The sequence below is a fragment of the Primulina eburnea genome, unplaced genomic scaffold, assembly GCF_022965805.1.
Source record: "Primulina eburnea isolate SZY01 unplaced genomic scaffold, ASM2296580v1 ctg348_ERROPOS200000, whole genome shotgun sequence".
NCBI lineage: Eukaryota > Viridiplantae > Streptophyta > Magnoliopsida > Lamiales > Gesneriaceae > Primulina > Primulina eburnea.
The window spans coordinates 1-17,583 of NW_027331168.1; the positions used below are offsets into that span (position 1 = coordinate 1).

General features: G+C 33.7%; 1 protein-coding gene across 1 annotated transcript; it reads right to left on the reverse strand.

Moving 5' to 3' along the window:
• Nucleotides 1-12,492: 12,492 nt before the first annotated feature.
• On the reverse strand, nt 12,493-14,276 carry LOC140820988 (expansin-A15-like). The gene is given in 5 exon segments (XM_073181371.1): nt 12,493-13,072; nt 13,074-13,236; nt 13,480-13,792; nt 13,911-14,043; nt 14,165-14,276. Coding segments are annotated over 4 exon segments (747 nt in total). The 5' UTR covers nt 14,038-14,043; nt 14,165-14,276; the 3' UTR covers nt 12,493-12,928.
• Between the last annotated feature and the right edge of the window lie 3,307 nt (nt 14,277-17,583).

Below are 17,583 nucleotides of genomic sequence, written 5' to 3' on the forward strand. Positions count from 1 at the left end.
AATCGTAATGTGGAAAACATGTGGTCCTCGGGTTGTGTCACCGCACCAGATCTGCCTACTCAGAGTTCGACACCTCCAATCTCCTCAACATTTAGCTCACCTGCATCACACACGCCTAGTGAGTCTAAAGACTCAACACACCTGTACCAGGAATAATAAGTACATATACATAGCACACAGCAGTGAAAAATATCATACTCAACATATCTTTCATGAACTTAAAAGCATAACATAAACGTGTCGTGTAAAATCATATCGTGTCAAAACATGTCATCTCATGTCATCATATACGTGTACGTGTCGTGTAAAATAATATCGTGTTAAAACATGTCATCTCATGTCATCATATACGTAAACATTTCCTTTTTAATTGAATTCAGTTCATTAGTTGTGACTTTCGTATCATCATGTCATCATGTCAGTCGATGGATCCATCTATGTGTAACCGCGGTACCCGGCGGCGAGGGTCATCAGCAACGGCATTACCCGCCCACTGAGCCCGGGCCTATCATATCATGTCAATGGAAATACGATCGTCGGGCTCCCTCTGGGGCGTTCTCCCGTAAACGGGCTCCCTCTGGAGCTTTTCCCTCACGATATCTCCAATCATATCATCGTGTTAGTCACAACTAAATCACTTCCTTCAAAACGTGTCATCATATTCATCATCACTTAATAAAAGCATGCATATATATAATTTTTCATTTAAACCAAGCATGCACCGTATTTATCATAATTGCGTAAGTAAACATGATGCATGAACATTTAAAATATCATGAATTTGTGCTCAGGACGCTGCCAGGACCAACATCTCACCCCTGGTGCAAAATGACCATTTTGCCCCTGGAAACCCAAAATTACCATTTTGCCCCTAAACGTAAAATTCCACGTTTCCGACATTTTCTTAATTCCATTGACTCTAACATGTCCCAAATAATTATTTAAGCCTACATGAACTTTCCCATATTTTTATTTGGCTTAAATCTATGACTTTTAAATTAATCTTTAAAAATAACTTATTAATGCGTTTAATCTTGAATTAAACCAAACCTTAGCATAAAATTCCCAATTTAAAAACTTAGACTTCTATAATTATTTGAGCTTAAATGTAATTTTCCATAATTTTATTAAGCCTAAATCTAGGCGTTTCAATTAATCCTTTAATTAACATTTCGTACGGCGATTAAACCATGGATAAATCCAAAACTCTTTATTTTGATCTGAAACTTACCAAACTCCTAAAATGTCCCAAACCATATTTAAAAGTATTTCTTAGACATAAACTCGAGCCCATTTCATAACTTAACCGAATTGTTTTAAATCTTGTACCGAGATCCCGGTTTTAACCCGAATCAAACTGAAACTTAACCAAACTTCTCCCATCTTTTTACCACACCTAGTAAACACTTAAAAGGCCCTAAAACCATCAAGACTCAACCCTTAAACCTTTCTGAACAGACCCTTAAGGCTACTGAAAATTCTGCAAGTTGCCGATCAAATATTCTAGTTGTCCCATCTTCCCCTTCTTCGATTCTAGCCTACCATGAATGGAACCAGCTACTAAGGGCATCTCCAAACCTATTCTCCTTTTTTTTCATTCTCTATACTCCAAAATGGAGTATTGCATTCTCTATTTAAAAAATCTTCTCCAACCCATATTCTCTAAATTTTATAAATTCTTTATTTTTTATATTTTTTATTCCAAATTATTTAATATAAAAATAGTATTATGTAATATGATATTAAACAAATTAAATTAAATGTGACTCATTTTTTTAAAACATAATTCATTTATTTTGACATCGAATTTCAAGCCGCATACAACATTAAAACACATACATAGATCGATATAATTATAAACTACACATGATTTAAAGACTAATGTTCTGAATTAGAGTATTCCTCCCACAAATGGTCAATAAGAGTATCTCGGAGTGCATAGTGAGCCGATTTGTCTTTGATTTGACGATGACGTGCAAGAAACTCTTGGAATCGGACGTGTTCATCAAAATAATTCAATTACAATAAATAAATAAATAATAAAAATGAGAAAACTTGAAATAAATTAAATAATACCAAAAAATCATTAAAATTTAGTAAAAGTATTGAAATAAACATTTAAATATATGAAATTAATAAAAAAAAAATTAAAGGGTGTATTTGCAATTTTGGAGAATGGCATTTTCGTAAATAATGCCATTCTCCAAAATATATGGAGATGGAGTTGAGGAGAATCACTATTCATCACTTCAAAATGGAGTAGGTATATGGAGAATGGTTGGAGCAAGATTGATACTCCATTTGGAGATTTTCTCCAAAATGGAGAATGGTTGGAGTTGCTCTAAATCACCTCATCTAGAATAGCCTAGGACCCCTCTGAACCAGCTGGAGCCTACGGCCACCCCTCAAACAGCCCGCAACTTCCTTATACTCGATAGCCTTCGAAGGACACCTCACACGGCCAACACCCAATCCGTGAAACCAACAGCTTCGAAGGCAAGACCAGTAGCGTTCATGCATTTCCAGACCAGGTTTCAGACCCACCACGAGTCTGTCCAAGGCCTAGAGTCGTCCTTGTACCACCAGCCTTCGCCTACCCACCGATCTAGACAAAGAAACCAAGAAACCCCTAGCCGCTACACTGACAAAATATATTGGTGTATATCGGACAATAGATGGAAGAATGCTTCATCATTTATTCTCACTTATTGGCTTATAAATAGCATTACAAAACAAAGATAACAACTCACGTTTAATGCTCCTAAAAACGTGGTCAACTAATAAAGAATAAATCAACAACCTAAGAAGTAGTCAACAAGAAAATAACAATTCAAAAACAAATGCTTTAACATCCTCCCTTAAACTGAAAAGTTGTCAATTTTTCAGTTTACTCCAGGATCCAAACAAACACCTAACATATCACGAATCTTTAAGAAAGAATCCAACTTCAATGGCTTAGTCATTATATCAGCAACTTGTTCTTGGGTATGGCAGTGAACCATCTCTATAAGTCCATCTTTTGTGAGCTCTCGAAGGAAATGAAAACGAACATCAATGTGTTTGCATCGGCCATGCATCACTAGATTTTTAGAGAGCTTTATTGCTGAATTGTTATCACAGTAGATTGTTGTAGAATCATGTTGAGCTTGTTTCATACCTTCCAAAATTCTCCTCAACCAGATTGCTTGACAGGCACATGATGCAGCAGCAATGAATTCAGCTTCTGTGGTGGACAGAGAGACTACTGGTTGCTTCTTTGAGGACCAAGACACTGCTCCTGAGCTCAACATGAAAACATAGCCTGAAGTGCTTTTCCTGTCATCTAAGTCCCCAGCATAATCACTATCTGTATAACCAATTAATTCCCCGCTGACTCCCTTCTTGTAAAAGATGCCGAAATCAATTGTACCTCTCAAGTATCTTAGTATCCTCTTTGCAGCTTGTAAGTGTAGTTCAGTTGGACAATCCATAAACCTGCTAATAAGACTTACAACAAACATGACATCTGGACGTGTGTGAGTTAGATACATAAGGCTTCCCACAATCTGCTTATATAAAGTACTGTCAATCTTAACGCCATTTCCAGATTTTGTAAGCTTATTTCCAGGAACTATTGGATTGTGAACTGGATTGCTTTTGTCCATGTTGAACTTCTTCAATACCTCATGTGTGTATTTTCTCTGATTAATAAAGACGCCATCTGGTCTTTGCATCACTTCAATGCCAAGGAAGTATCTCATTTTCCCAAGATCGGTCATATCAAATTCAAGCATCATGGATTTCTTAAACTCAGTAAACATAAATTCATCATTTCCAGTAAATATTAGATCATCCACATAGAGACAAACAATTAAGATTGTACCTGCATTTCCAGTCTTGATGAATAGAGTATGTTCACAGTAGTATTTCTCAAACCTTTCCTTCTGAAAATAAGACTCTATGCGACTATACCAAGCTCTTGGGGCTTGTTTAAGTCCATATAGAGCCTTTTTCAGCCTATACACCTTTTGCTCATTGCCCTTCTGTTCATATCCAGGAGGTTGTTGGACAAAGACCTCTTCATTTAGCTCACCATGTAAAAATGCTGATTTTACATCCAACTGATAAATTGTCCATCCTTTAAGAGCTGCGAGGGAGATCACTATTCGAATTGTGTCTAACCGAGCCACAGATGCAAAAACTTCAGTATAATCCACCCCATATTCTTGAGTATAACCCTTTGCTACCAATCGGGCTTTATATTTGTCAACTTCTCCATTCTCTTTGAGCTTTGTTTTGTAAATCCATTTTACTCCAACCATCTTTGCTTCAGCTGGTAAGTCTGTCAACTCCCAAGTATCATTCTTCTCTATGGCTTCAATCTCTACATCCATTGCTTTTCTCCATTTTATACTAGTCACAGCATCATTAAATGAGATTGGATCACTGTCTGCAAACATAGCTTGATGTGTAGTGTTTTCTTCAAATAAATCTTCACCACTTTCGTAATCTTTCATCCATACTGGTGGCCTCCTTATCCTTCTTCTGTTAGGTGGATTTTCTGTATTGCCTTCCATATTTTCTGTTGTATCATCTTGGTTACCTACTTCAATGTTTCCTCCGTTTTCACTATTGATGTTAACTGGAGCTGGGGCTACTTCTTTGTCACTTTCTCCCCATTCTAAGTCAGCTGTAATGGCTTTGTCATGACAGATGTTCCAATCCCAACTTTTCCCTTCTTCAAACTTTACATCTCTGCTGACTATTATCTTTTGAGATATTGGATCATACAATCTATATGCCTTTGACTCTTCACTCACTCCGAACAGAACACATCGCACATTCTTATCATCAAGCTTAGTTCTCTTGTTTTCAGGAATGTGGGCATGTGATATGCAACCAAATATCCTGAAGTGATCAACTGATGGTTTAAGGCCGCTCCAAGCTTCTTCCGGAGTCTTATCCTTTACTGTTATCGTAGGGCTTCTGTTCAGTATATAAACAGTCCAATTGACTGCTTCAGGCCAGAATGTTTTTGGAATTTTCTTTCCAGAGAGCATGCTTCGCACCATATTCATGATAGTCTGGTTTTTCCTTTCCACAATACCATTTTGTTGTGGGGTATATGCGGCTGTCAATTGTCTGTGAATCCCATTTTCCTTACAAAAATCTGTGAACTCGAGTGAAGTGAATTCTCCTCCACGATCAGTGCGGAGACACTTTATATATGAACCTGTTTCTTTTTCAACAAGACTCTTGTAGTGTTTGAAAGTGATAAAAGCTTCTGATTTTTCCACCAAAAAATAAACCCAAGTTTTGCGGCTAAAATCATCAATAAATGTAATCAGATATCGTTTCTTACTGTTTGAGGTTGGGTTGATTGGTCCACAGATGTCAGCGTGCACTAGTTGAAGAATTTGAGAGGCCCTCCATGTACTTTCCTTTGGAAATGGATCTCTGCGTTGCTTTCCTATTAGACAATCTTCACACATCTTTGAAGGAGCAGCAAATTGTGGCATTCCATTCACCATTCCTTTTTGCTGAAGGATTTGTAACCCATTGAAACTTAAATGTCCATATCGAAAGTGCCAAAGTTGAGCTTGATCTTCCGTAAGAGAGGAGAAACAATTATCGTTCTTCAATATTTTTTGAGTAGGCAAGATAAACATTCTGTTAGAGGACATGGTAGTCGCCATAATCAATCCTCTCTTTGGGTGATAGATCTTACACTTCCCATGTTGTATGAGAATTGTAAGTCCTTTCTCTTGTAGTTGCCCTGCACTTATCAAGTTATTCTTCAACCCAGGGACAAAGAATACCTCAGTGATGACTTGCACATTTCCATTTACAAGTATTTGTACGTTTCCTTTTCCCACCACAGCCATGTTTGAATTGTCCCCCAACTTTACAGTGGTGTTAAAACTTTCGTCGATATTACAGAAAAACTCCTTCCTTCCACACATATGATTGCTGCATCCTGAGTCTAGAAACCATAGTTCCTCTTCACTGATGTCTTTGGCATTTTCATATGCCATTAACAATATTTCTTCACTTGTTTCTGCATAGTGTGCATGTGTTTCTGTTTCCTTGGTTGGACATTCATATGAATAATGTCCTAGTTTATGGCAGCTGTAGCATTCAATGGTAGACTTGTCAATGTTTTGTCTACCTCTGCCTCTGCCTCGTCCTCTAAATCCACCACGACCTCGTCCTCTTCCTCTCCATTGATCTTCATATGTAATCTTTAGTGCTTGTTCATCTTCTAAATGACCATTCATGCGTTGTTCATGAACCAAAAGACTGCTCTGCAGCATATCTATTGAAAATGTGTCTAGATCATTAGACTCCTCAATAGAGCACACAACGTAATCAAATTTAGGAGTCATAGACCTTAGAATCTTTTCAATGACCATGATATCCTCCATCTTTTCACCATGAACTCTCATCTTGTTGGCTATAGTAAGGGTGCGAGCAAAATATTCATTTACGGATTCTCCGACCTTCATGTGGAGCACCTCAAATTCTTTCCGCAGAGCTTGTCTTTGTGCACGCTGAACTCGTGCAGTACCCTGGTACTTTTGCTTCAAAGAGTCCCAAATGCTCTTGGAAGTGTCCGTGTTAAGAATGGTCTCCAGAATTGTTCGATCGATGGCTTGGAAGAGATAATTCTTAGCCTTTAAATCTTTTAGTTTGGCATCATCGATCAATTTCTTTTGTCCTTCCGTGAGTTCCACCCCTTCCACTGCTGTGGGAATCCCTTGTTCTATTAGGCTTCAGTATTCCTTTGAGCGTAAGAAATTTTCCATGAGCATACACCAATGATCGTAGTGTCCATCGAGCTTTGGAATTGCTGGTTGCACAAAATTGTTCTCGGTTGTCATCTTTTCTGGCCTATTAGAAGACTGCTGCTTCTCTTAAATGGCTCTGATACCAAATGACAAAATATATTGGTGTATATCGGACAATAGATGGAAGAATGCTTCATCATTTATTCTCACTTATTGGCTTATAAATAGCCTTACAAAACAAAGATAACAACTCATGTTTAATGCTCCTAAAAACGTGGTCAACTAATGAAGAATAAATCAACAACCTAAGAAGTAGTCAACAAGAAAATAACAATTCAAAAACAAATGCTTTAACATACACCTCTCGGCCTTCACTCCAACTCTACCGAACCTTACACCAGGCTCATGACTTCAGTAACCTGCTCTGAACACTCCCTTAGCATAAAAAAAAAGGCACCCCGCTTTCACAAATCAAGAAAACGTGAGTGGATGCAAAGCAAATATACATTTCATGCTCAACCAAAACATACCCGTAAAAACGATGCATGAACTGAAAAAAAAATGAATGGCACACATATCAGCATGTATTATGGCGTATAAGATGCAGAAATAAAAGTACGTGGCGTGCCTTGATGTATTAGACGCGAGGAGATCGAAGAACGAACGCCGGAATAATTTCTTTTGCAAGCACAAGAAGTAACCGAGGGAACTTTCAGCTGGGGGAGGATAAACAATGATGGAAACCGTGGGAATAATTGAGAATGAAGAGGGTGTCGGTTGGTGATGGTTAAATAGGTGTGGGGTAGGCAATAATACAATAATTAACTAGTTAACAATTAGGTTAATGAAAGTTTATTTGTTAATTAAAAGTTTAAAAAGATATTTAAACCCAATAAGCTTAACATTAGTCCCATTAAATCCAAACATACTCCCGAAAAATATTTCGTGTTGAAAAGATTTTGAAAATATTAACCGAACCCTCAAAAAGTCCCTCGATTCCATAAAAATTACGTACCGTTAAAAATTAAAATCTTACAGGTAAAAATACCCAATAAATCCCAATTCTTGAAAAATACCTTTAAAATATTTGATATTAATTAATAAAATTTAATCATGTAATAAAATAATTTTCTTGAAAATTTCTCGGTCTCCATTCATCGTTCGAGCGCGAAATGCAATTTAAAAATCTTTAATGCATAAACCTTTAAAATTTCATGAAATAAATTCTATTACGCAATAATAATGCATAAAATGAATAAAAATAATTAAACTCATAATTTATGAAATAAACATGTATTTAATGCTTTAAAATAAATTAATAAAATACCAAGAAATTTAATAAATTGCATGCATGCGGTTTACGTGAACTTTCCGACTTTCGGGACGTTACATAAAAAATGCTTGATTATCATCAGTTTGATCCTTTTTATGATGAGAATTAAACTTACAATGATTCTTCATCGTAAATTTTACAAAAAAAAATTTAAAAAAAAAGAGACACAGCCTCATTTCTTATCTGGTCAGCAGATTTCCTGTTTGATGACTCTTCACCAGCATTTGATACAAGAGCAATGGCAGACAGTGCTTTGGTTGGTTGAGGGTTAGAAGGATCTTCCTCGATACTAATGACCAGCTCGACTTCATAAGATTTAAGATCAACAAAGATATCATGTGTCCTGAGCTTGTGGAGGTCCTTCCAGGTAATGACCAGAATCCTTATTTTGAATGAAGTAATGACTAAGAGATGATTAAAGGGTTGTTAATTAAGTATTATTAAGGAATTGATAATTTGATATCAACATGTTGTGATCTACCGAATTTAAAACGAACAACTCAATCTACTTCAGATTACATTATCTCGAGAAATACCACTATAAGAATGAGATTATAACATGTGGCAGATAAGATTGATTCAGATTTTCTGAACTAGTCTGGATGCAACCCATAAATGGAAGCTGGTTTCATTTGTTTCCTTCACCGCTGCCTTCGGAACTCTCTATCTCTTGAGTTCTAGCCATGCAATCATGTATCAAAACATATAATATGATGTAAATGACGAGTGAAAGAATATTAAGACGTGTCTTTGTGTTTATTACGTACGAATACGATTTGCGATGCGAAAAACATTGGCAGAGAGGCGGGGAAAGAAGCTTGCTGAATTCTCCTTAATTCAAATTCACGTGAGTTGCTCTCCCAAAATCGTGTGTGTGTGTGTGTGTGGTTGTGTTGCTGATGGAGAGTCCTTGTGTCTTTCTAGGGTGAAGGGCTTGTGTTTTGTGTGTGTGAGTTAGGGTTTTTGGACTAGTTTTAATATAAATAACAAGATACAAGGTTTAGGCACATTAACATGGGTATAATAGGCCCATTAGATGGTAATTAAAATATTTTGTTTAGGTGGCTTTTCGAAAATAATAACCGAGCCTCCAAAAAGTCCCTATTTCTGTCAAAAATTAATTTCCTGTTTAAAATAAGACTCGGCGCGTAACAACACCTCAAAATACCTCATTTTCAAAAATATCTATTAAAATATACCATGCATTAAATAATTAAAAATGCTCATTAATAAAAATATTTTTCCTTATATGGTCACCGGTCTCCGTTCATCGATCGCGTCTCGAATCACCTTTAAAATACAGTTTTATGCATTCTAGTAGAAAAAAATATTTTAAGCACATAAACATGCCTACCACATTTAATTAATGCAAATAAAATAAATTGATTAAAATATATAAGAAATTTGATAACTTGCATACATGTGGTCACTTGAACCTTCAAATTTTCGAGACGTTACATACACATTTTAATCTTGCTAAACATATTATTACCCAGCGTTTTGTAAAAAATATTTTTAGCCACATTGTCGAGGTTGACATTCTTCTTGACATGAGCAGTCCACTCGGATCGGTGTTTTTCCATAATTTGAGTTGCACCCTCAGATATAGCAATAGTATTGCTTGCTTGAGGATCTTCACTGGACCATCTGTGTTTACATACCACATTTCATCATACTGGATAGCTAGCTGTGTATGTATGAAAATTTTTCAGTCATCATAATATTCCTTTGAGAATATTGAAATCTTGTTAAAAAAACCATTTGAATATATGTAATTCAGAGGTCTTAAAAAATCGTACTAATAACATTTTCTAGGATCGAAGATAGAATTTAGAAGGATAATAAAAATAGTTTTAAAATTTTTGTTCTAAAAAAATTAGTTGTTAATTCATGTTTCTCAACCAACTAGACACAAGTGACCATTAGAAAACTGTTTTTAAAAGTGTAGAAATGCTCGGGTGGTACTAGTGAATTAATATATATATATATGTATATATATATATATACTTGGATAGTATTTTAACAAATTATAAATAATAAGTAAATGCAGCAGACAAATAAAGTAAAGCATGAAATAAATAACACAAGTCTTGATTGAAGTTCGAAGACAAAATCATTCTATGTCTCCCGTTTCTTCCACTCAAGGAAGAAATTCACCAGAAGACTTTGACTTTACAAATTTTGTAATAACTCACTTCAATTATAACTTATCTACTTCCTACACTGAAAATCCTAGTTTCTTTTTCAAATCAAAAAAAAAAATTGTCTATTCAACCCTAAGTTCAAACAGAAATAGTACAACACTTCTGACAGATAACTTGAGCATCTTGAGTGATTGTATAGCATGAGGTGATCCTTCATGATCATTTAATGCTCCTTCACATGTATCCAAATATGGCAACTAATGACTTCTGAAAAAGTTGATTCATGATATAAAAAAATATGCGCGTATATTTGATTATTTAAAAGACATTTTTTTAATCACTGTGATAATTCGGCTATTGTGAATGATTGATCAAATAATTTGTAACTTGTTTAGCTGGTATGCATAAAGAATGGCTTGATGCACAAACATACTAGCTGGAGACCAAAGTGCAGCTTAAGTATAATATTAGGCACCGTTTGGTTCGTGTGATATGATAAGTAAATGATATATAATAAGAGTGATTATAAAATAAAAATTAAGGATAAACAACACATTATAATAAATTATATGACGTTTGACATGATTTTAACTTGCTTGATTATTTTTGTTAATTATTTACTAAAATGCCCTCATCATATGTTAATTAGTAATATATTCTTAAAATGAATGAATAAATAAATAAATAATTTAGAATAAATTTATTTAAAAATTAAAATATTATATTAATTATTAAATTTTCATTAATTCCAATTTTCAAAATAAACTAAAAAATGATTAATATTATAAAAAATAATTAAATTTTGATGATAACATAAATATGCATTTATTGTGACAATTAAAATGTTAATACAAATTTGAATATTAAAAAACGGTGAATAACATTTATATTATTACGATTAAAAATAATATAATAATAAAAATATGAACACTAATAATTAAATTATTTATAATATTAGTCAAATTAAAAATCATATTTAAATAGTATTAAATTTTTTGAATTTATAGTTATTTTAAACTTTAGGATATTAAAGAAAAATTTAAATTAATTAAACATTATTCATTTTTCTCCAAAGGATTATATAATAACTAACAAGAGAATAATAATGCATACAGTGTGGGTTGATCAACCTTACCCATATTCACAATAAAAAGTAATATTCTTAGCATAAAAAGTAATATTTTTTCATGGGTGACCCAAATAAAAGATTCGTCTCACAAATACGACTCGTGAGACCGTCGCACACTAGTTTTTGCCCTAAAAATTTATTTGTAAAAATAATCTCGAACTCCACTTTAAATAAAAAAAAAAAAACCATTTTGAAAACGATTGTATTTTATAAGTTTATTTTTATTTGTTAAAGCATGACAACCGAGAGCTAAAATACATATTTTTAAAAAAAAAAAATTAACGAATCAAGTTCGCATAAGAATCAAGAAATATAAAGAAACCCTTTTTTTTGGAAAATTTTAGTATACAAAATTAATTAACATAATTAAAAGTTTTTGTATATGAAGTAATTTTATACATAAATTGTATTTTTTTAAAAAAATAAAATGAAATTGTTAATAAATTTTCAATTTGATGTCGATGCATGTGTAAGATTCAGTTTTTTACTGAAAATTTTGTTATTTCCAAGAAAATACATGTGATGTTTCAGAGTCTTGCATGGAACGTTGTGTGGGTCAATTGCTTTTGAGTTGTTCGAGATTACTTAACTGTTTCAACTGTATTTTACGAGATATAGGCGTCAAATTTTATTTTTATTTATTTATTTTTAGATGTTGATTTGTTTCCGAGGTTTCTCGTCTGAACTCCATGGAAGTCAATAGGTGGAAAAGTTGTTAAAGGTCATAGTGGTTATTGGAATAGATCACATTTTACTCATGGTCACGAATTTAACTGCATATATCAACTATTTTTAATAGTCTCACGTTAGATTTATTCAATATGATTTATCTGATTAACGGTTTACGTATTATTATATAAATTGTTAGCTTAAAAATTAATCCGTACGAAATAAGGTCTGCGAAATTCTCTTCCCTATTATTTGATATCTCCCACTCATTTGATTTGTCTCTATTTTTCTTCTTTTTCTAATGATTATTTTATAAATAATGCTAAAAGTACAACTAATATATTGTTACAGTGATATTTCCAAAACATTTAAAAATAAAATACATAGATGTTCCAAAATATTTAAACATCTTACAACTTTAAAAAAACTTATGGAAAACTTTTAAATCCTAAAAAAAAATCAGTTTGATATTTCATTAAGATCGAATGATTGTATAAATATAACAAAATAAAACTAAAACGAATGAAACATCTCATTCCATTACAACTCAAATTAGATTTACATCTTCATTTCTTAAAAATCCCAACAAGAAAAAGGGGCTCGATATTCAGTCAACCAGACCTGAGCAAATATAAAATTTCTATTACTGATTTATAATAATTAAAAGAAGCGGGTGGTATATTTAAATCCACCTCAGCCAAAAAATAAAAATAAAAACAAAGGAACTCTTCATAAATCGAGTACCCTCCAACCAAGGACATTTTTAGACCAGTACTGTAACATCGACTCATTTTTTTTAAATAATGTCACACTACTAATACTCGTGATCATATATATGACTAAATCTAATTAAATAAAAACCTCACGCCATATAATTAATTAGCGTTCAACGGAACTGAGCTCCGGCGAATGTCTGGCCGAAAGACCAACTAGCCGGGGCGACGTTGGAAGAGACGAGAGTGCGACCGTCGCTCGTGGTGACTTTAAACGAGAGGATTTGGCCGTTGAGATAGTTGTTGTTCTGCCAATTCTGATCCCCAGTTTCTGGACATGGGCTGCCATCTGGTTCGGGACCCTTTGATTGAAACAGAGTGGACATCACCGGCGCCACCAACGTTAGTTATGAGTACTAGGTTGAAGTAGGAGTGGCCGTTGATGGTGAACCTTATGCCTCCCTTTCTGTTGCAGGCTACCCTACATGAAATAATGCCACAGCAGTGGTTGGTTCAAAGTCATTTTTACCATCAAGAATGTGTGGGTGGAAATATAAATTTAGGCACATGTGAGCATTAAAAACGGTGTGGAAAGAAGTAAAATTGGATTTATTTCAAGCCACCAAATGTATTTAAAGTGATTATACATGATATTTGGCCTAATATTTGCATTGATCCTCTGTTGAGTAAAAAAAAACAATAAACCTAGGATAAGTGAAATGACCTTCTGTAAGAAACAGGGACAATCCCAGATCTATACTGAGCAATGCGTTGAAAAACAGGCTGAGACAGATCAAAGTGGTGAAGAGGAGGGTTGCACCAGCCCCCTGCGTTATTCGGCAAGGCATTGTTCGGCGGGCAAAAATTAGTGGCCGTGACCACAATCGACCCAGGCAAGCACCACTGCCTGGCATTAACACACCGAATCTCAAAGCACGAGCCGCAGCTCATCCCATTGTTGAACAGAGCTGTGCTCAACGCTGCTGTGTTTGTGCCATACCCCTGGCTGTAAAGATTCCCGTATCCACAAGCCCCACCTGTTCAAAGATTCCATAGAAGTGAAAAACGGGGTGGGTTGGCGAAACACACCTTTGTTACAGAGTTACTGTGGCTGAAAATGGTAAAGATCGAATATTTTTGGTTGTTTCTATATACCCATTGTTCCGGAGGCGTCGCTTCCTCCATAGAAGGTTGCATGAGCATTAATCCAACCTCCACCGTAGCCATGAACATGTGGCACCATTGCAAGAAAACCCACCAAGAAAAGTCCTATAAAATCCATTTTTACCTGCAGGAAATCAAATTTGAAGACACCCTTTTCAGCATTTTTCTCGAGGAGCTCAAGAAGCCAATGTTTCAATGCTGGAAAAGTTTTGCAACAAAATTAATTTAACAAAGAAAATTTTTACCTTGGAGATAAGGACTTCAAAAAAAAAAAAAGAAGGGTAGACCAAGAGGGAGGTGAGTGAAGCTTTGAATACAGGAAATGTGAAGAAGAGCACGGGGATATAAATAAAGAGATTTAAGGAGGTTGCGTGTGCTCAAATCATGTGTTAGATCTTACCTTTAATATAAATGAATATATGTTGTGAGATGGTCTTATGAATTTTTATCTCTAGAATAAGTCTATCATACCGATATTCATAATAAAAATAATATTTTTTTTATATATTACCTAAATAAGATATATGTCTCATAAAATACGACCCAATAAACCGTCTCACACAAGTTTTATCTTTAATATTTTGCATATATATATATATTTATTTTTCCAAATCTTGAATTAACATTTATAACATAGAATATAACCTATTTTAAAATATAACACAAGCAACCAGAACAAAACTTATGATAATGATAGGATTTTGTATATATATAATGTCAAAAATTATACTCCTATTTATAAAAAAATAGGAAGAAAAAAAGGTTTTTGAAAATGTAGGATTGAGCTTTGTTTAAGTTTAACTATAGTTAATGTAGTGGCGTAATAAATAAGTGTTTTTTTCTTGGATTCAAACCACCAAACAGTCTGGGATAAAAGTTACTCCAGAAAGTACTTAAAAAAAATAGATATTAAATCGAAAAAATTAAAAGTGTGAACAAATCTTGTTTTGCTCATAGATATTTCCAACAGTGTAGAATGAACTTTTTCGAAGAATTTTCTTCCATATTACATGAGTGTGATAGATAGTACTTTGCCTCATCCCTCTTGAAGTTCCCATGTGCAGTTCGATTTTGTTTTTCCTAAAAAAAGTTTAGGGAAAAGAATTAAAATAAAAATCATTTCATTTTGACAAAAACTTGTGTTAGACGGTCTCACGGGTTGTATTTGTGAGACGGGTCTCTTATTTGGATTATCCATGAAAAAGTATCACTTTTTATGCTAATAGTATTATTTTTTATTATGAATATGGGTAGGGTTGACTCGTCTCACAGATTAAGATCCGTGGGACGGTCTCACATGAGACTCACTCTTTATTTTTGTTCCTGCTACCAATATTATTATTATTGTTATTATTATTATTATTAATTATTTTTTTTTTGCGATATGAATGTGAAATGAGAAATAGGAGGCGGCAGGAATTGATTCTTGACTAGGAACACCTACCCTTTTACTTTTTCTACCCAGAAGAAGAAGAAGATTGTTCCTCTATTCCTGTTTTACTGTCTCCCTTTCTTTTTCTCACATTTCCGCCCCATCTTTTGGACTACAAATACATGATGGCCATGTCTATATATCACTTCTCTTGTAAGAAATTCATCCTTACCGGTTCATTCAATTCCAGCTCATCTGGCATCGAACTACTTATGAGATCGTTTCGACCCGAGATAGCCCAGGTGGTGTCACTCACTCGCTCTCTCTAGGTCGTATATCGAGTTACCGTCATGTAGTCGAGAAAAAACCTTTTAAAATCTGTTTATTTTCATTGAGTCTTAATATCTATATTATTTCTACTATATTGTATGACAATATATAATTAATCGAAAGTAATTATTTGGGGGTGTTATGGGATAATCATAAAATGATCATATAATCAAAATCTAAAAATAAAATAAATATCATATACACCAAAAAATTGAAAAATAACCGAAAACATCATACTTAGACAATATGAGATTAAAAAAAAAAAACCTTGTGAAAACAAATTTAAAGCTCTATATTATGATTCACAAAAACTTGTGCGAGACAGTCTCGCATGTTAATTTTGTTAATTTTGTGAAATAGATCTTCGACTTGAGTAATTCATACAAAATATTATTTTACGTAAAAAAGTATTACTTATTATTCAAAATATGAGCAAAGTTGACATGTCTAGCGGATATTTTTTGAAATCGCACAAAAAAGCCTACTTGCATTTGTGCATAGAATATGAACGGATTCCTTTCAATAGCAGCGTGTAAATTTTGACTAAACATACAAGTAAATTATATAAAAGTAGTTACTGATGCCATTTTCAAGAAATTATTTCCCAATTGACCAATATTTTATATATATATATAATAAAAGTAATTACTGATGCTATTTTCAAGAAATTATTTCCCAATTGGCCAATATTATATTATATTTATTTATTGTTACATAGATGCGTAATTGGAATAAGTGATGTACTTGTGGCTTTTTAGCCCTTCACAAGGACTGTATAATTAATTGAATTATTAAATGGATCAATGTTTTCAAAACCGGACCGGACCGGCCGGTTGGACCGGTTCAACCGCGAACCGGTCTCCAGACCGGTCCGGACATAAATAAAAACCCGAAAAACAGGTTTAATCGGAAAAAACCGGTTAAAATCCGGTTCTACCTGGAAAACCGGAAACCGGCCGGTCTTCAGGAACCGGCCGGGTCTGTGAAATTATAAAAAAAATTGCCCAGAGATCGGCGACGGTTATTTCAAAATCCGTCGCTATATAGCAACGGTTAAGAATAACCGTCGCTATTTAGCGACGGTTGTCTTGATGTTTACTACTTTTTTTATAATTAATCTTGATGTTTACTTGGACACTTAAACTTGGTCATCACTATTTGGTTACTTTTTTTAATAAGAAACTTGATGTTTACTACTTTTTTTATAATTAATCTTGATGTTTACTTGGGCACTTAAACTTGGTCATCACTATTTGGTTACATGTTATGTGTAATTTGGATTTTTGAATTTGAAAAGTGATGTTTATTTTGATATTTGTTGTAATTTTCATCTTAAAAATTAAATAAAAACTATAAAAATATAAATAATCAATATTTTACTATTTTATTTATTATATAAAATGAATAAAATATTAATTTTATTGATCCGGTTCGACCGTCCGGTCGAACCGGTTGAACCGGTTGAATCATTTTTTAAGGCTTGACCGGTTCGATTAACGGTCCGGTTATAAAAACACTGAAATGGATATCCCTATCGGGGTTAGTATATTCATTAAATACTCCACTTGTGAGGTTTTATTAAATCATGAAATGAAAAGAAAAAGAATTCCCTCATTAATTACCAAGAATGTGGGCAATATGAAAAGTACAACGAAACTAAGCAGTCCCTTTTATCAAGAAATACATTTCTGTAGATGTATTATGATATTTGACGTAAAAAATAATGTTTTTCATAAATTGAATCGGAACGAAAACTCATCTAAAAATTGAAATGTGAGACGGTGTCACAGAAATTTATTATTTTTAAATGCCAAACGTATAAAAAAATCCCATTTGTTTGCATAGAAATTAACTTAAAACAAAATTTTACTACAATAACATTATTTATATCCGTCAATAAATAGCAAGTGCATCGTTACCTCGTTTCTTTACACTACAAATTACAGTATAGACAAGTGGAGC